This window comes from Oncorhynchus keta, chromosome 14 (genome assembly GCF_023373465.1).
Source record: "Oncorhynchus keta strain PuntledgeMale-10-30-2019 chromosome 14, Oket_V2, whole genome shotgun sequence".
Taxonomy (NCBI): Eukaryota; Metazoa; Chordata; class Actinopteri; order Salmoniformes; family Salmonidae; genus Oncorhynchus; species Oncorhynchus keta.
This window is the reverse complement of record NC_068434.1, coordinates 8574563-8595228: the sequence shown is the minus strand read 5'-3', so window position 1 is coordinate 8595228 and position 20666 is coordinate 8574563. Positions and strand designations below refer to the sequence as shown.

At 40.6% G+C, this 20666-nt stretch overlaps 1 protein-coding gene and 2 long non-coding RNA genes across 4 annotated transcripts; all 3 read right to left on the bottom strand.

Annotated features, from left to right (window-relative positions):
- Positions 1-6166: 6166 nt before the first annotated feature.
- LOC127907183 (uncharacterized) lies at positions 6167-6932 on the bottom strand. Of its 2 annotated transcripts, XR_008063607.1 has the most exons (4): positions 6707-6932; positions 6551-6628; positions 6395-6472; positions 6167-6316 (listed from the first exon to the last, which is right to left on the bottom strand). It is a non-coding gene; the product is annotated as an uncharacterized LOC127907183 (long non-coding RNA). The 2 variants fall into 2 exon arrangements; XR_008063606.1 differs by lacking the exon at positions 6551-6628 and having other exon boundaries at positions 6356-6472.
- Positions 6933-13282: 6350 nt separating this feature from the next.
- On the bottom strand, positions 13283-15441 carry LOC127907420 (trichohyalin-like). The gene is made up of 2 exons (XM_052462670.1): positions 13738-15441; positions 13283-13482 (listed from the first exon to the last, which is right to left on the bottom strand). Exons 1-2 carry the CDS (start codon positions 15379-15381, stop codon positions 13387-13389), a joined length of 1740 nt encoding a protein of 579 aa, XP_052318630.1. The 5' UTR covers positions 15382-15441; the 3' UTR covers positions 13283-13386.
- A 1699-nt stretch (positions 15442-17140) lies between these two features.
- Positions 17141-18484, bottom strand: LOC127907185 (uncharacterized). Its single transcript, XR_008063611.1, has 4 exons — positions 18366-18484; positions 17794-17845; positions 17578-17699; positions 17141-17194 (listed from the first exon to the last, which is right to left on the bottom strand). It is a non-coding gene; the product is annotated as an uncharacterized LOC127907185 (long non-coding RNA).
- Between the last annotated feature and the right edge of the window lie 2182 nt (positions 18485-20666).

Here is a 20666-nt window from a genome sequence, read left to right as displayed (position 1 = left end):
AGAACTACATAAAACCAGAATCATGTTGACATAAAGACCCCTGACTACTAATATCAACACTTACATTTGGGTTTGGAGAAATCGTTTTACTAATATGGCCTTATGCCTTGTAATTCCGTTACCAAAACCACACATAACTTCAAGATATTTTCACATTTGTCTTTGTGAGGAGGGGGGATAATGAAAGTTCACAGAAGTAACCAGTAATGGTGGAGCTAACAATTAGTTCTCGGGATTTTTCTGATGTATATTTTGTTTGTGAATTATTAAGTGATTAAAACTCATAATTCCCTTACCAAATTATACTATGCTAGCGTATACGTCCAACTTAAATGGTTTGTCAAAGTTGGGAGCGGCAAGCACTGGGGCACTAACAAGTAGTGCTTTAGACTCAAAATGTAACGCCAGATTTCCTCCTCTTCGTCAGAGGTGTTGCAAGGATCGGGCCAAAACGCAGTGTGGTAAGTGTCCATGTTTTAATAGAATAAACTGAACATGACACAATATAAAATAACAAAGTGAATATTAACGAAACAGTCCCGTGGCACAAAGACTGACACAGGAATCAAACACCCACAAAACAACAGTGAAACCCAGGCTACCTAAATATGGTTCTCAATCAGGGACAACGATAAACAGCTGCCTCTGATTGAGAACCATATCAGGCCAAACATAGAAATAGAAAAACATAGAAAAAACACAGACTGCCCACCCCAACTCACGCCCTGACCATACTAAATAAAGGTCAGAACGTGACAGCCGATCCCCCCTCCCCCCCAAAGGTGCAGACCAAAGCCGCAAAACCTGAACCTATAGGGGAGGGTCTGGGTGGGCGTCTGTCTGCGGTGGCGGTTCTGGCGCGGGAAGTGGACCCCACTTCACCAAAGTTCTGGTGCGCCTCTTCGCCCGCCTCTGTGGCCTCTTTAAAGCGGCGACCCTCGCCACCGACCTTGGACTGGCAACCCTACTTAAGGGCCAAAAAACTCTTAGAGGGGCAGCTCCGGACTGAGGGCAGCTCCGGACTGAGGGGCAGCTCCGGACTGAGGGCAGCTCCGGACTGAGGGGCAGCTCCGGACTGAGGGGTAAGCTTCGGACTGGGGCAGCTCAGGACTGAGGGGCAGCTCCCGGACTGAGGGCAGCTCCGGACTGAGGGGCAGCTCACCACTGAAACACACTTACGGCTCTGGCAGAGAAAAACACATATCACCAAAAAAACAGACTGCCAGGAACACAACTCACGCCCTGACCATACTAAATAAAGACAAAACAAAGGAAACAAAGGTCAGAACGTGACACAAAAGCATAGTTACATTCCACCTGCCATTAACCTTTTAGCAAATCTAACTTAAGTAAGCAGCAGAGCCAATTCTATCAATGCAGTCATCTAAGTGAGGTTTGAGGATCTGGATTTCATTTAGTTGTTATCCCTTGTCCTAACAGTTAACTCAATTTCTGTAACTTTCAAGTCCTTGACACCTGTTGACATATGTTACAGGCCTCGGACTGGGATGTGGTCAGCAGATAATAAACCTGAATTAACAGGGTAAAATGATGAGACAGAGAAACCGTAGTGGGAATTCTCCAAGATGTATTAAAATACTGTTCTCTTTTGTTAATCTTTTTGGTGATCAAAACCAAGTATCCATTACAACTCTATTATTGCATTACATCTCCACATTTCATATTCCAGTATCAGCAAAATAAAAGGTCTGAGGTTAAAATACTATCACCACACATCTACACATTCACATTATATATAACTCACTGTACTATCAGTGTCAATTTGGAAAAAGCTAGAAATGACAGGAGGCCTGTGCAAAACGGTGCTACAACCATTATATTATAAACCACTAACATGTAAGCTATCAGACTGAGATAAACTAGCCTAGAGCTAGCTAGTGCTTAGACAAGCTAAATTTGGTTAGCATCAAGTTAGCAAACTGTTAAATGCTATTTTTGTAGAAATATCAACACATTTTATTGTGACATCACATATTTACAAATATTACCTGAAATAAACTGAGTCTTTGTTAGAAAATAAAACAAATAGGATCTAAACGTTATTGAAAAACAGTACAGAAAGTTCAGGCGCAATCTTGATCCCTTCTCTTACATGTAAACCATTAGCAACCTAGCCAACCTCCATTACTTACAATGGGGAAAATACCAACCAGTTTATCACTCTGTTAAAACTCCCTTCAAACGTGACCAAACTCATGGACTATGTAGTTAATTAACCATGTTACCTCAATATGCTGAGAGTCATATTGCACTTTTGCACATTACGTAACTTGATTAATAGGATAAAATGATGAGACGGAGAAACGTTATTCGTTTTCAGTAGTAGGCATTCTCCAAGATTGAAGAAGAAACCTCTAAGACCTCACGATCTCACTAACGCCCCGCATTGACATCACAGCTCCCCCTAGCAGCAGTAATCAGATACATTACCTTAAATGCAAATACCTGGGAGGCCTAGAAAATGATACAAGGGATGGCTCCATCAGAGAACAAATGAAATAAAATATCAAAAATATGACCTGGAGCGGCACACACACACACACACACACACACACATACACACACACACACACACACACACACACACACACACACACACACACACACACACACACACACACACACACACACACACACACACACACACACACACACACACACACACACAATTATAGCATCTTGTTTACATTTCTCACATTGTAGGTGTCCAGCTGAGGCCCTGGATGGACCATATTGCAATGAGATGGGCACAGGGGTATGTACAGTTGATGTCGGGAGTTTACATACACCTTAGCCAAATACATTTAAACACAGTTTTTCACAATTCCTGACATTTAATCCAAGTAAAGATTCCCTGTCTTAGGTCAGTTAAGATCACCACTTTCTTTTAAGAATGTGAATTGTCAGAATAATAGGACAGAGAATGATTTATTTCAGCTTTTATTTCTTTCATCACATTCCTTGTGGGTCATAAGTTTAAATACACTCAATTAGTATTTGGTAGCATTCCCTTTAAATTGTTTAACTTGGGTCAAACGTTTCGGGTAGCCTTCCACAAGCTTCCCACAATACATTTGGTGAATTTTAGAACAATTTTTGTTTCATCAGACCAGAGGACATTTCTCCAAAAATTACGATCTTTGTCTACATGTGCAGTTGCAAACCGTTGTCTGGCTTTTCAAGGGTGGTTTTGGAGCAGTGGCTTCTTCCTTGCCGAGGGCCTTTCAGGTTATGTCGATATTGGACTGGTTTTACTGTGGATAAAGATATTGTTGTACCTGTTTCCTCCAGCTACTTCACAAGGTCCTTTGTTGTTGTTCTGGGATTTGCACTTTTTGTTTTGCACCAATGTACGTTCATCTCTAGGAGACAGAACGCATCTCCTTCCTGAGCGGTATGACGGCTGCGTAATCCCACGGTGCTTATACTTGCGTACTATTGTTTGTACAGATGAATGTGGTACCTTCAGGCGTTTGAAACTTGCTCCCAAGGATGAACCAGACTTATGGGGGTCTACAATTTTTATTCTGAGGTCTTGGCTGATTTCATTTGATTTTCCCATGACGTCAAGCAAAGAGGCACTGAGTTTTAAGGTAGGCCTTGAAATACATCCACAGGTACTGTTAGGGTTGCGTCAATTCTAATCTGGTATCAGGATAAATATGACATTGAGTCACCGATTGTATACTATGTATTTTTTATTAGCTAAGCAATAAGTGGTAAATGCAATTTTCGTATATACGGGTTTCTGATTTTTGCAATGTTACGTAGATGGAAAAAAGCTGTCCTTGAAATGGTCTTGATATGTTCTTCAAAAGAGAGATCAGGGTCCAGAGTAACGCCGAGGTCCTTCAGTTTTATTTGAGACGACTGTACAACCATTAAGATTAATTGTCAGATTCAACAGAAGATCTCTTTGTTTCTTGGGACCTACAACAAGCATCTCTGTTTTGTCCGAGTTTAAAAGTAGAACGTTTGCAGCCATCCACTTCCTTATGTCTGGATGGATGGTTTGGTGAAGGGAGGTATGGTAGGTGTGTTAGGTTTTGTGATGTAGGTTTGAGAGAAGTGGTGATGGTAGGTAAGTTTGGTAGGTTTGGTGATGATAGATATGGTAGGTATGGTGATTATAGGTGTGGTAGTTTGGGTAGGTAGTTGTGGTAGGTGTGGTAGGTAGGTTTGGTAGGTGGTGATGGTAGGTGTGGTAGGTTTGATGATAGTAGATGTGATAGTTGTGGTATTGGTGGATTGTAGGTGTGTTGATGGTAGGTGTGATAGTTGTGGTAGGTCGATGTGGTAGTTGTGGTAGGTAGGTTTGGTAGTTGTGGCAGTTTTAGTAGGTAGGTGTGTTAGTTGTGGTACATATGTGTGGTGGTTGTTTTAGGTAGGTTTGGTGATGGTAGGTTTTGTAGTTGTGGTGATGATAGGTGTGGTATGGTAGGTGTGGCAGTTTTATTAGTTTTGGTAGGTTGGTGTGGTAGTTGTGGTACATAGGGGTGGTAGTTGTGGTAGTTGGGATAAGTAGGTGTGGTAGTTGTGGTAGGTAGATGTGGTAGTTGGGATAAGTAGGTGTGGTAGTTGTGGTGATTAGTGTTGGGCGGTATCCAGATTTTCATATTGTCATACCATCCTTCTCTCATATCGGGATTTACAGTATTCCCGGCATAGCACATGAGTGGGTGCTAAAAACACAAGAAAAACCTATTGCCCTCCATTTCCAGAATGCTAACAAATTAGCACAAACTGATAGCAAATTCACATAGACGTTGTTAGCTAAATGCTAACAACTGAAAACAAACAAACTAATTGCAAAGCAGTGGAGGCTGCTGAGGGGAAGACAACTCATAATAATGTCTGGAATGAAGTCAATTGAGTGGTATCAAACACATGGAAACATCTTTGATGTGGCTGATCCCACTCCATGGACTCCATTCCAACCATTATTATGAGCCGTCGTCTCCTCAGCAGCTTCCACTGTTGCAAAGAAAGGCAAATCCAGCTCATAAAGTGATGTAAGGGATAATCAACGAGGGACTATGAGTTCTAAGGTAAATAATGAACACTGTGGAACTGACCTTCCATGGACTTGCATTATTTTCCAGAGAACCATAAAGCCCTGAGTTGATTATCCCTTTTATACCATGGCTATAATTTAACACATTTGCCGGTAGAAATGTGTTCAACATCCATTGAAGTAGCTAGCAAGTTTACTAGATAGCTACAGTAGTTGTCTTGGTAACAAACAAACATACTTGCTAGTTTAGATAACCAAACCATTAGTCCTAGCTTGCTAGCTTGCTAGTCACAGTTAATTTAACTCATAAATGTCACATGGGGTGGAATCTATTGACATTTTAAAGTATTATTCATGCAAATTTAATTATACATTTGTAAAAAAGTATCCAAAGTCAACAAATACAACACAACTTGCTGTTGATTGGAGGCATGACTCCCTGAACCAATAACAGTTGGTTGTATTCATTAAAGTCTAGTGGGGTGGAAGATATTGATGTTTTAATTCAGATTTATTTTATGTAACGTGAATTTAAATTGACAGAAATTTCTTAAAGTAATAAAATACAAAAGTAATTTTTGTTGATTGGAGGGATGAGGTCCCTGAACCAATAACAGTTGGTTGTATTCATTAAAGTCTAGTGGGGTGGAAGATATTGATGTTTTAATGTATTTTTGTGTAAAGTGATTTGTTTTACTTTCAGTAGATTTTATAGAAGTACATTTTTTAAAACTAATTGCATTCGAGAAAAGAGGTCTCTTATCAATTTAAAATTAGTTTGAGATCTCTATGTCATGTCGTTGAGGAGGTATTGATATTTTTCATTTACAGGCAATTGTATGCGATGCAGTTTTAAGACGGTCCCTTAACCCTCTGAGCAGAGGATGGCACATTTTTACCTACATTTCACCTACAAAAAGGGAATATGACACCGAATTGGAAAAACAAGGGGTTGAATTTATACGCTATCATCAGCCAATTTAGAATATTACATTTATATATGTTTGTTTATTTTTATTGAACTTTTATTTAACTAGGTAATTCAGTTAAGAATAATTTCGTATTTACAACGATGGACTAGGAACAGTAGGTTCATTAATTGCCGTGTTCAGGGGAAGAATAACAGATTTTTACCTTGTCAGCTCGGGGATTCTATCTAGCAACCTTTCGGTTACTGACCCAACACTCTAACCACTAGGATACCTGCTGGTTACTGACCCAACACTCTAACCACTAGGATACCTGCTGGTTACTGACCCAACACTCTAACCACTAGGATACCTGCTGGTTACTGACCCAACACTCTAACCACTAGACTACCTGCTGGTTACTGACCCAACACTCTAACCACTAGGATACCTGCTGGTTACTGACCCAACACTCTAACCACTAGGATACCTGCTGGTTACTGACCCAACACTCTAACCACTAGGATACCTGCTGGTTACTGACCCAACACTCTAACCACTAGGCTCCCTGCTGGTTACTGACCCAGCACTCTAACCACTAGGATACCTGCTGGTTACTGACCCAACACTCTAACCACTAGGATACCTGCTGGTTACTGACCCAACACTCTAACCACTAGGATACCTGCTGGTTACTGACCCAACACTCTAACCACTAGAATACCTGCTGGTTACTGACCCAACACTCTAACCACTAGGATACCTGCTGGTTACTGACCCAACACTCTAACCACTAGGATACCTGCTGGTTACTGACCCAACACTCTAACCACTAGGATACCTGCTGGTTACTGACCCAACACTCTAACCACTAGGATACCTGCTGGTTACTGACCCAACACTCTAACCACTAGGATACCTGCTGGTTACTGACCCAACACTCTAACCACTAGGATACCTGCCGCCCCCGGTAGCCTAGTCAACCTTGCATGTTCCGTTGAAGAGGTATTGAAGAGTAAAGTCTGAATCTTTAATATAAAGCTAACTTCACCTCTGTAAAACACTGTATGATTGAATCATTACATTTTGATTCACCAATAAAAACGTCAAGCTCATCTTTTAATAATAATATATTCATCATTGATTCATCTTTGATTATAGTATTGTCAGTGGCGAGCCGTCATTTAGGGCAGGTGGGGCAGAGCCACACCCGTTTTGAGCCCCACGTGTTTAACAATATATATGTTGCCTGCTTTGCATGTTATTTTGGCATTAATAAGTGTCACATATCAGTTTTCAAACAATGTAAACATTTTTTTTAAATCATTGAGTTAATAAAGCTGCATACAGACATCTTCTCTTTTTTGCTTTCTTGAGGAAGGCAGCTCATAAATGCAGGTGTTTCAGCCCAGCTTAGTGCTTTCTGTGGTGGTGGGGCAGCCAGTGAGAAATATGGAGCGAAGGGGTTGGTAATGTTCTCTGGTTGCGCCGTGATTGGCTCAACATCATATTTACAAAATCATAGCTATCAAGCTAGCAGTCATCATCATGCATCCAGACAACTATCTCCTGGCAAATCCTTTTCAATCCTTGTCATATAATATAATAAAATAATAATATAATATGATATATTATATATATATGATATATAATATATAATATAATATAATATGAAGAGAAATTATAGATAAAAAGTATCAGTGGTCATCAACCTTTCCAAATAAACACAAAAAGTTGGAAAATCGCAAATTCAACAATCAGTGGTTTGGAAGGAAGCAGTGGCTAACTGCAAGCTTAACAAAGCAATCACTAGCCTGCTGTTCAGCATGACTCCTGCCGCAATCAAAACAACTGGAAACTCAGAACTGGGACATCTTAGATTTCAGTGAGTTCAAAACAACTGGGAACTCAGACTGGGACATCTTGGACTTCAGTGAGTTCAAGACAACTGGGAACTCCATAAATCCAGAGAATGACAGACTTTGATGACAAGGTTTAATGTCCTGTATACTGCTTTATAAATGATGTAATACGCCAGGGAGATATGTATACTGTAGCGAAGAAAGTAATACTGTGTGTATGTTGTGTAGTAAGCTGTTAGGAGCCCATGTGCCTCACCCTAATAATGTTGTCACTTTCCCCTCTCATAACTTATCCTACTGCACTGACTTGATTGTGCACATGTAGACTATAGCCTGTTTTACAGAAATGTAATCATCAAATATTGTAAGAGCTTTCATTGTCTGCTTATATGCAGTTATGACTTGGTGTACAGGGAGAATACTGTAAGAATGGCCCATGTTCAAAATTCTGTCGCTGTACATTTCAAAAGTGCTGAACAAATGGTTATATTGACTACGTCCATCCTTGCTCTCTCATTGTCTTAATCAAAATTGCTGTTTGCCTGTGGTCCACTCGTTGTCCCCTTATGCCATAGTTTGTACATCTCAAGTGTCAGTGGAAACCACATTTGTTGAAGCAAGTCAGCCATATCAGCTATGTTTAAAAAAAAATATTCTCTCCATGGTGCTGAAAAGAAAGCTCTGCTGTTGGGACAGCTTTATGTAGACCCTAAGAGTTTGTGGGCATCGTTTGTTAAAGTTATAGTGCACTTTTGTTACTAAAGCACCTTATACCACCCACCACTGTAACCTGTATGCTCTAGTCGGCTGGCCCTCGCTACATATTCGTTGCCAGACCCACTGGCTTCAGGTCATCTACAAGTCCATGCTAGGTAAAGCTCCGCCTTATCTCAGTTCACTGGTCACGATGGCAACACCCACCCATAAAGCCAACACCTCATTTGGCCGCCTTTCGTTCCAGTTCTCTGCTGCCTGTGACTGGAACGAATTGCAAAAATCGCTGAAGTTGGAGACTTTTATCTCCCTCACCAACTTCAAACATCTGCTATCTGAGCAGCTAACCGATCGCTGCAGCTGTACATAGTCTATCGGTAAATAGCCCACCCAATTTTACCTACCTCATCCCCATACTGTTTATATTTATTTACTTTTCTGCTCTTTTGCACACCAGTATCTCTACCTGCACATGACCATCTGATCATTTATCACTCCAGTGTTAATCTGCTAAATTGTAATTATTCGCCTACCTCCTCATGTCTTTTGCACACATTGTATATAGACTCTCTTTTTTTTCTACTGTGTTATTGACTTGTTAATTGTTTACTCCATGTGTAACTCTGTGTTGTCTGTTCACACTGCTTTGCTTTATCTTGGCCAGGTCGCAGTTGTAAATGAGAACTTGTTCTCAACTAGCCTACCTGGTTAAATAAAGGTGAAATAAAAATAAATAAAAATGAAAAATGTAATGGTTTTGTGGGAATATTAAAGATCCACATCTTTTGAACTACCCTGCTCTCTGCGCCTGCACTCACTACTTATTGAAGCCGTGACTCCATGAACGGCCCATGTTCAAAATTCTGTCGCTGTACATTTCAAAAGTGCTGAACAAATGGTGATATTGACGACGTCCATCCTAGGTCTCTCATTGTCTTAATCTAAATTACAGATATCCTGTAGTCCACTCGTTGTCCCCTTGTGCCATAGTTTGTACATAAGCAAGTTAGCCATATCAGCTATGTAAGTTATAGTGCAATTAATGTATTGTTTAGTGTTGTGTTGTGTAGTGGCTTTGCTGGCATTCATCTAAAACATTTTGGGGAGTTTTCCCCACCAAGATGTACATGCTGCAATCACCACTGGGTGGGTGAATTATAACACATCAACCCTGTTACCTATAGATAGACAGTCTAGAAATGTTTAAACTATTTACATGTGTTTGGTAAGCTTGCATTCCATTCCCCCTGTCACATGGGGATCTATGGTTGATTCTAGATGAAATAGTCAACTCTGTTACAGTCAACCCTGTCACTTTATTTGGCCCTTAATAGGCACTTGCTATAGTATGTATTTGTTACTCTTGAGATGGGAAACATGTTTTATATTAAGTTGAACATGTGCTCTTTATGACAGAATGTTAGAATTAGGTGAAATATAAAGTTACACTCCCCAAAAGGTACTCAACTAGTGGAATGACCCAAGTACTGAACTGGAGGTGGGAGAGCTAACGATGCGTCTACTGTTGCTCTCTCCTCAGACTCTTAGAGAAGCTATTTCAATCTGATATTTCTCCTATGGTCTAAAATAGATGTGTATAGAGGACTCCTCTCTAATATAACATGTCACACATTGTATCAAACTGATGGAATGTCAGGTGTCTCATTGAAAGTCTAACATCTACCATGACTACTGGATGTTTCAATTCTAATAAATAACAAAACAATCCACACCGTAACAACAATATTGCTTTTTTACTAAATGCTTTTATTAAAGAATAAAACTTTGCTAACAAAAATGACATCATCAAACATCACTGGCCTGACTTGAGCAGCTCTGCCCGGGGATGGAGCCAGCAACTTAGCTGCTACCGGTCCGGTCCAGGCTACCTGCAGACCTCCTCCCAGACCTCCTTTTCAGCACCTCCCCTTAACAGGAGAGGTGGTGGAAATGATCAGAGTTGCATTCAACTTGAATAAAGATGAGAAACTCTGGTCTGTGGAGCCACTGGTCTGAGGGGAGGACTTCTGTTGAAACCATTTCCATTTTTGGGATATTTTCTAGGACTGAAGAGGTGTAAGCAGAGAGACTACAGATGAGAGTCTCTGTTCTTGGGAGGAGGGTCACTGACCTTCGATGGTTTGTTGCCTGATAAAGAGGAAACTTGCTGGCTTGAGGAGACTATAATGTTTTGAGGAGGAAATGTGGCTCGATGACTTAAAGAGGGGGAAGAATTATTGGGCGACACTTTTAATTACCAACGTAACCTCAGTGGAACTGTGGCTTCATTGAGTTCCAGCTCTAGGCAGACAGCACATCAGGAAGGCTGTAAGACATCACAGAGACAGGTAAGTATCTATATATTTACATGTGTGTTGCATGTACACTAAACCCTCACATTTGGATAATGTCACTTTTTAAAGTGATGACATGTATATTAACAGTGTAAAACATGAATAGATGTTTAAACATTCTTTACCTCATCCTAATTTTCTTCCAGATGCTTGGCTTTTTCTTTGTCTTTGTGTTGGAGATTGGCTCTGATGTGTCAGCCTCTTCTGGAGCTTCTAGCTGCTGGCTGTCTGGCCCCCCCTGATGGTTCTCTGGCCCCTCCTGCTGGTTCTCTGAACTCCCCTCCTGGTTCTCTGCCCATGCCTGTTGCCTCCTTGGCCCCTCCTGCTGGCCATCTCCAGATGCAACAGGCTCTTGGCTTACTTGTTGGCCTGTGGCCCATCCGGGCAACTCCTGACCTTGGTTGAAGTCGTGGCTGTGTTGGGTGGTTGGACACCGGGTGATGTACTGGGTGCTGAACTTCTGGATTTGCTCATCAGCCTCCAGATTCATCTGATCCAGGTAGTTTTCCTTCATCTTCTCCCTCTCCTCCTTCAGTTGTTGATGAGTGTGTTTTTTAAGCAGGGACCTCTCTCTCCACTGCTTATTGAAATCCTCCATCTTCTTCCTTCTCTCCTCAGCCTTCAGCAGCTCCTTCCTCTTCTCCCTCTCTCTCTCTGCCCGGGTCATGGTTAGCCTTATGGGTCCAGGGATGACTGGCAGGGGAGAAGAAGTAGAGTTCTCATTCAACTTAGTGGATCTGGTGTCAACTTAAATGTAATGGACACAGGGAATTATGAATAGAAAACACAATTGGATCTCAATGATTCTTTACTAATAATATATTATTCTTTACTCTTCTCATTTGAGCATGGCATGGAGTTTGTTAATACATTTAAATCACTCCCATCCTGAATTGACCTGACCCAGAGTTTAACATGAGTCCCAAATGGCACCTATCCTTTGTAAAGTGCCACGGCCGGCCCTAGGCATAATTAGGGCCCCCCATGACCCCCCAAAACCTTTTTTGGTCAAATTTACCCAGGGGCCTTGAACTACAGTGAGCCCCCATTCATTTTGTTAGTCAATTTCATTCAGATATTATCTTAACATTCCATAAGTCATGACAAAATGTGTACAATTGAAGGAAATAGATTTAAAAACAGCTACTTATTCTCTCCGCCCCATGGGAAAATGTGTAGAATTGCAGCAAACTTGCTTAAAAAATGCAATATGTTCTCTACGCCTCGTTGCAAAGTGTAGATTGGGAGGAAATGTAGTCAAAAACCTGAACAAAATGTTTCTTAGGGCCTCAAAAGGCTATGATGCACTACTTTAGACCAGGGTCATTGAGATCCAGTTGAGTTTTCCATTCTAAAAACACATTTAAGTTGATACCAGATCAGCTTGACCATTTTGGACAGTTGTTTTATATTGAAACAATGATGCAACATGATGACTGGTGTGGAACGTATGTGTGTAGAGGAGACTACAGAGGATGATGTCATAAGTAGAGGGAAAACAGGTCTTACCTATGTGGACGATCTTATGGCCCTCCTCAGCTTCTCTCTGACAGGTTCTCTCGATCTTTCTGAGGTTCCTCTTCTCCCATGTTTGTTTACCCAGCCCACAGCTCTCCTTCTGATACTTTTATCAGGTGGGAGAATGTCCTCCTTGTCATCTTCCTTCTCCTCCTCCTCTAAGTCACCCCTCTTGTACTCAAGGATCTCCCTTCTTTCCTCTTCCACCATCTCCTCTCTTTTTTTTGCCTGTATTATTTTTTGTCTCTCTCTAATTAAAGATAAATGGCATTTAATGGCTTTCTTTCTCTCCTCCTCTCTCTCATCCTCTCTCTGCCTCTCCTCCTCTCTTAGTCTCAACATTTCTTTCTGTCTAGCGATTTCAATCTCTCGTTTTCTATCCTGCTCCTCTTGTTGTCTTGCCCTCTCCTGTTTTCTTTCCATCTCCAGCCGTCTTTCCTCCTTCTCCCTCCTGATTTGTTGTCCTCTTTCTATGTGTTCTCGTTCCCCCTTCAACACTTCTAACCTCCTCTCTTTACGCCTATTGAAGACTTCCCGTGCTTTTGCTTTAACATTAACTACTACATGTTTCTTCATGCTTACTTCCTTTCCTCCTCTCTTCTCTTTCCCCGTACTCTTCCTCTGCTTCCTGAATCACTTCCTGCTTTTCTTCCATCTCTCTCTCCTGTTCTATCTCCAGTTCAGTCTGTCCCTCAATTTCCCCTAAAATATTTTTCTGCCCCTCCTTTCTTCTTCCTGCTTCCTCCCTTTCTCTCATAATCATCTTGTCTTTCTCCATCTCTTTCTGTTGCTGATCTCTTAATTCCATCTCTCTCTGATTCTCATTGTCTTTCTCACTTTCTTTCTCCTTCTCCTTTTGTTTCTGTCTCTCCTCTTGTTGTTGTTGTCTGTGTATCTCTTCTATCTCTCTCTGTCTCTTGTTCTCCCTCTCTCTTCCCTCCTTCTCCATGTCAATTTGCTTCTGTTTCCATATATTTTCTTCTTCTTGATCTCTCTCAAACATGATCTTTCTCTCCTCTTGTTGTTGTCGTCTTTCTTTCTCTCCCATCTCTCTCTGTCTCTCTTTCTCTTCGATCGCTCTCTGTCTCTCTTCTTCTCGTTCTTCATCTTCCATCTCTATTTGCTTCTGTTTAAATAGTTGTTCTTCATTCTCTCTTTCAATCTCTTTCTGTCTCTCTTCTTCTCCTCTGATATGTTTTTGTCTCTTTTCCATTATCTTTCTTTTGATCTCTCTCTGTCTCTCTTTCTCCTTCTCTTGTACTTCCTCTTTCATCTCTTTTTGCATCTGTTTAAATATTTCTTCATTCTCTCTTTTGATCTCTTCTGTCTCTTTCTTCTTCTCGTTCTTCCTCTTCCATCTCTTTTTGCTTCTGTTTACATCTTTCTTCTTCGTGCTCTCTTTCAATCTCTTTCTGTCTCTCTTCTTCTCTTTCGATATGTTTTTGTCTCTTTTCCATTATTTTTCTTTTGATCTCTCTCTGTCTCTCTTTCTCCCTCTCTCTTTCTTCCTCTTCCATCTCTATTTGCTTCTGTTTACATCTTTCTTCTTCAATCTCTCTTTCAATCTCTCTCTGTCTCTCTTCTTCTCTTTCGATATGTTTTTGTCTCTTTTCCATTGTCTTTCTTTTGATCTCTCTCTGTCTCTCTTTCTCCCTCTCTCTTTCTTCCTCTTCCATCTCTATTTGCTTCTGTTTACATCTTTCTTCTTCAATCTCTCTTTCAATCTCTCTCTGTCTCTCTTCTTCTCTTTCCATAATTTTCTGTCTCTTCTCCATTCTCTTTCTTTTGATCTCTTTCTGTCTCTCTTTCTCCCTCTCTCGTTTGTCCTCTTCCATCTCTTTTTGCTTCTGTTCAAATAGTTCTTCATTCTCTCTTTCAATCTCTTTCTGTCTCTCTTTCTCCCTCTCTCGTTCTTCCTCTTCCATCTCTATTTGCTTCTGTTTACATCTTTCTTCTTCAATCTCTCTTTCAATCTCTTTCTGTCTCTCTTCTTCTCTTTCGATATGTTTTTGTCTCTTTTCCATTATTTTTCTTTTGATCTCTCTCTGTCTCTCTTTCTCCCTCTCTCTTTCTTCCTCTTCCATCTCTATTTGCTTCTGTTTACATCTTTCTTCTTCAATCTCTCTTTCAATCTCTTTCTGTCTCTCTTCTTCTCTTTCGATATGTTTTTGTCTCTTTTCCATGATCTTTCTTTTGATCTCTCTCTGTCTTTCTTTCTCCCTCTCTCGTTCTTCCTCTTCCATCTCAATTTGCTTCTGTTTACATCTTTCTTCTTCGTGCTCTCTTTCAATCTCTCTCTGTCTCTCTTCTTCTCTTTCTTTCTCTTCCATCTCTATTTTCTTCTGTTTACATCTTTCTTCTTCATGCTCTCTTTCAATCTCTCTCTGTCTCTCTTTCTCCCTCTCTCGTTCTTCCTCTTCCATCTCTATTTGCTTCTGTCCACATCTTTCTTCTTCAATCTCTCTTTCAATCTCTCTCTGTCTCTCTTCTTCTCTTTCCATAATTTTCTGTCTCTTCTCCATTCTCTGTCTTCTGATCTGTCTCTCTTTCTCCCTCTCTCTTTCTTCCTCTTCCATCTCTATGTGCTTCTGTTTGCGTCTCTCCTCTTCTTCTCTCTCCATCTCCTTCTTCTTCTCATCTTCTTCTTGTCTCTGTTTTGGTATTTTCTCCATTCTCTTTCTTTCTACCTCTTTCTGTTTGTTGTGCTCACCCTCCATCTTCTCCTCCATGTCCATTTGGTTCTGTGTCCATTTATATTTGTCTGTTTCCATATTTTCTAATTCTATCCGCTGTTCCTTGATTTTCTTGAAGACTTCCTCCAATTCAGACGTCTTTTTGTCATTGAGGAGGGCCGTCTCCATCTCCATCTCTCTCTCCACTCTATTTTTCATCTCCTCTTCACTTCGTCTCCAATCATTTTCTCTCTCTCTGTCTCTATCAAATGTTCTCTCTGGTTCAGTCTCGTCTTTCAATCTAATCTCTTCTTTCATTCTCACAACCTCTCTGTCTAACACTAGTACATTTTGGTTAACCTGTTTCACTCTCTCATTCTGTCTTCTTTAAACGCTTCTTTCGCTCTTTCAAATTTGATTTTGTATTGAATCTCTTTTGTTGTCATATCTTCTTTCAGTCTCTCAACCTCTCTCTCTAACTCTTTTACCTTTTCGTTAACCAGTTTGACTTTCTCATTCTCTGCAATACGCACGTCTCTTTCTCTTTCAAATATGATTTCCTTCTCAATCTCTTTCAATCTCTCAATCTCTCGTTCTAACACTTTTATCGTTTCTTCTGCCTGTTCCATTTTCTTCTTCATTTCTTGTCTTTCCAATTCTGCTTTTCTCTCCCTTTCCATCTCCCTTTCTCTCTCTTTTTCCCTCTCTCTTTCCCTCTCTCTTCCTGTCTCAATAGGTTTGTTGTTCCAGGCCAGTCTTGGTCGCTGATCCTCCATGACTTTCTGCCATAGCCTCAATCTCTCAATCTCTTGCTTCATTTTAAAAGGTTAAATTAGTGATAATCTATTACCAAGACATACTTTCAAAGGATTTGCAGAGAATGATACACAGAAATACAACCTAGAGCTAGGTAATTGAATCAAACACTGGACAACATCAATAGCAGGGTCATTTTGATCAATTCATCTGGACAGTTCATTGTCAATTAATGTATTATCATGGTTAGAAAAAATTACGAGACATTTGATGGTATCAATTATGTCCAAAATGTGTACAAATACAAACACACAACCTTCTTGCCCATTCAGTTAGGGGTTTGAGAAATTCCTGTTACAATTTGTGTGATGTTACAACAATGTTGCCTCTGATGTTTATACAAATGAGGCTTCACTAATGCAGTTATTTACAACCTGCACAGATACAGTTATCAACAACAACAGTAATGACGTTAATAAGGAAGTAGATATTCAACCAGCAGAAGAAAGGCATAGGGGTTGAGATAAATGAAGGTTAGGTTCAGGACCTAGGTTTGGGTTAAGGTAAAGGTCAGGTATAGTTTCAGTGAGGTTAAGGTAAGGGTTAAGGAAAGGAATAAAAGTTAACATTGGGTTAGCGTACCGCTGTCTGCCACTATTCATTTTCAGCTGGTAAATATACACTGCCTTCTAATAATAACAATGACATGTCTTACGTGGGCCAGTTGTAGGTCCACCATCAGTAGATCCAGCAGTTGTTTGAGTCTGTGGATCTCCTGCATTTTCTCTGGTGCTCCATTGCTCCTGTGGCTCTCTCTGCCTCCCTCTGTCTCTCTGCTTCCCTCTGTCTCTCTGCCTCCCTCTGTCTCTCTACTTCTCTCTGTCTCTCTGCCTCCCTCTGTCTCTCTGCTTCCCTCTCTCGCTCTGCTTCTCTGTGTCTCTCTGCTTCTCTCTGTCTCTCTGCCTTTCTCTCTCTCTCTGCATCTCTCTCTCTCTCTGCATCTCTCTCTCTCTCTGCCTCTCTCTGGCTCTCTGCCTCCCTCTGGCTCTCTGCCTCCCTCAGTCTCAGGATCTCAGCCTTCCACTCTTTCAATATACCCCTTTCTACTCTTCTTCTCCTCCTTTCATCTTTTAAAAGGGCTCGGAGATTGTCTGACTCAGACTGTAATTGTTCAATGATCTTGTCCATCTCCAATCCACCATTCCTCTTCTTCTTTTCCTCCTCCCAGAGGCACACTTGAAGTCTGTCCATCTCCTTCTTCTGGTTTCGGATCGTTCGATCCTTCCCCATCAACTCGAGCATGTGGGCTTCCTTCTCTGTACAGGTCTTCTTCTCTTCTCTCGGGAAGTGAACCTCCATCTCTGCCTGCTTGTAGCTGGGAGCAAAGGAATGTCAACACATTATTTAGGAAGTGAACAATTTACTACAATATTAAAATAATAATTAAACTTCTGCTCAATGTAACTGTCTTTAATAACACATCACACAACTGTGACTTAACAGTAGGTGAATGTGATGAGTTGACTGTCCATGATGGCCAGAGGTGGGTAATGTGTCACTCTGGTCCAGGGCGTTACGTACAGCTTGCAGACACTGAGCCTTCCTTCAGCAAGCCGCACATAATGCCCTGGACCAGAGCTAGGTTATGTGATGAATGACTTACAGACTGTTCCATATGATAGGAGGGGGTAAGAAGACAGTCCCAGTAGGAGACATAATGCCCTGGACCAGAGCTAGGTTATGTGATGAATGACTTACAGACTGTTCCATATGATAGGAGGGGGTAAGAAGACAGTCCCAGTAGGAGACGGAGATCGTCCAGAAGAAGAAGAGGTGTCCATCTCCTCAGTGACTGCAGGAAAGGTCTACTAGTTTTATTTCTGGAAAATAAAGAGATGCCTTCGTTCAGCAACAATGTGTTTGTTTCTATGTTTCTGTCACTAGATGGTGCCATTGTACACAACATTTACTCACCAGGTCAGTGAATTCAGAAACAGTCTTCAGAGTTGAGTCCTCAAGCTCTAGCCTACAACCCATCATGCATCAGCACAACTAATATAATAATACCTCCTCACAACTTCATAATCACAGTACACCTGGATATTGTTCACAAAGTGTTTCAGGGTAGGAGTGCTGATCTAGGATCAGGTCGCCTCCTGTCCATCAAAACGTATTCAGTTTGATTTAAAAGACAAAACTGATAATTGATCAGCACTCCTTCTATGAGACCTTGTGAATATGAGCCTTTGTGAAAGAACCTTTCTGGCATAATGCTGGCTAGACAGTAAGTACACAGACAATTCAGATAGTCTGACAGACAGACAGAAGAGTAGATACAGATGGTGTGATTGATAGCAACAGAAATAACAAAGCAATTATAAATAATTGTATTTTATTAGGCTAGCTATATCATGTCAGAAAGAAAACACATTTCAAATACATTAACGTTCACCTTCACATGTGTTATCTTACCATGACAAAAGTATAGGCTAAGTAGGCTAGAGGACGATTAATGTATTGTAAACTTTCGTAAATATTTGACTCACCTCAAATCACACGTGTCAACGCGCAGTTTTAGTGTTGAACTGAAGAATATCTTCCGCATGAACTTTCTCTGGTCTGGAGCTGTATTGTTGCGTCATTTGGAACGCTTGAGCGTCATAATCCGTTCAACGCGCCTGCTTGATTGACAGCTCGGGGTTCTCCTGCGCATCAGTGTCCAAAAGTCGATATTGTTTAGCTACTCATAATTGATAAAGACATTTATAACTATTTTCACTTGTATTTTTGGCTCCGTTCAAGTAAAAGAGCGGGTTCATTTGGCTCATAAACAGATCTTCCTTCAAAATGCTTAAAATCAATCTAGAACAATGAAAGAAATGCTAATATTAAATGTAAAGAACAAACGGTAGGCTTCAATTAAGTCAGAACTATTTTCACACCTGAAACCTAAAACTGACCCTAACCTTAACCCTAAGATTAACCAAACCCTTAAGCCTTAAAGGTCGTCTCATCATGGGTGTGATTCAGACTGTAGTTTCTCCCTGTATGTCCAGTAAACCTCCTCTCATCATGGGTGTGATTCACACTGTAGTTTCTCCCTGTGTGTCCAGTAAACCTCCTCTCATCATGGGTGTGATTCAGACTGTAGTTTCTCCCTGTGTGTCCAGTAAACCTCCTCTCGTCAAGGGTGTGATTCAGACTGTAGTTTCTCCCTGTGTGTCCAGTAAACCTCCTCTCGTCAAGGGTGTGATTCAGACTGTAGTTTCTCCCTGTGTGTCCAGTAAACCTCCTCTCATCAAGGGTGTGATTCAGACTGTAGTTTCTCCCTGTGTGTCCAGTAAACCTCCTCTCATCAAGGGTGTGATTCAGACTGTAGTTTCTCCCTGTGTGTCCAGTAAACCTCCTCTCATCATGGGTGTGATTCAGACTGTAGTTTCTCCCTGTGTGTCCAGTAAACCTCCTCTCATCATGGGTGTGATTCAGACTGTAGTTTCTCCCTGTGTGTCCAGTTAACCTCCTCTCATCATGGGTGTGATTCAGCCTGAAGCTGGAGAGGCCAGTAGCAACCAGCCCGACCACTTTATTACTAGTTGGGGATGGATAGTATCTCTAGAGGTACAGTAGGGCATTTCCATTTAAAAGGATTGTCTATTAGTTATTGGTTGTGAAATTGTTAGATATTACTTGTCAGATAATACTGCACTGTCGGAACTAGAAGTGCAAGCATTTCGCTAGACTCGCAGTAACATCTACTAACCATGTGTTGTGACCAATACATTTTGATTTTGATTTAAGCACCAATTATGACGTTCATAGGAGCATGTGTAATTGGGTGTCAAATGAAATCTAAGAGTGTATACTTTTGGTAAATGTAATTCTAGATACATTTTTCAACCAGTGAAGGCTTTGATTTCTGGGTAAACAGATGGAAAAGGGGTCTTAGAAAAGATTAGCAGAAAAAGTCTTAAGAGGTCCAATATCAGAACTACATAAAAGCAGAATCATGTTGACATAAAGACCCCGACTACTATTATCAACACTTACATTTACATTTACATTTAAGTCATTTAGCAGACGCTCTTATCCAGAGCGACTTACAATACTCGCCGAAGTGGGAAATGTGTGACTTTGGTTCTAAAAAAGTCCCTGGTTGGAGAATTCTGGGGTGTGAAACTAACAGGCTACACGCATTATACTATTGGTAGCACTATAATAGCAAACATTATGGTCAGAGAAATACACAGATGTAGGATCTTAATTGATCAGGATAAGGATGCAGGAAATTTTTAACTCGTAGTGTATTTGAGGTTTAAAAAGGGGTTTTAAAGTTTGCTTCCACTTAGAAATGTCACTTGATTTTCCCTTATGCAAAATATATCAACCCCTACAAAAATGTAAATTTATTATAATCCACATAATACTTCACATTCCCTATTGCTGCAGGATTATTTTCCTGCTGTAGCAAACTGGCACAAATTAAGATCCCACATCTGTAATATAGTGAAAAACATATATAATCCAACACAATGGCATCATTCCCATTACTTGAGATCCCTTGGAAGAAATGATAAGTACATGAAAAGCAGCAAGAATGGCAGTCTTTGGAAAAGTTGACAACATGCATGGACGGTATGTCTCCTGAAATGGACTTACATTTGGGTTTGGAGAAATCGTTTTGGTAATATTGTCTTGTGCCTTGTAATTCCGTTACCAAAAACCCTCATAACTTTAAGATATTTTCACATTTGTCTTTGTGAGGAGGGGGGATAATGAAAGTTCACAGAAGTAACAAGTAAGGTAACAATTAGTTCTAGTGATTTTTCCAATGTATATTTTGTTTGTGA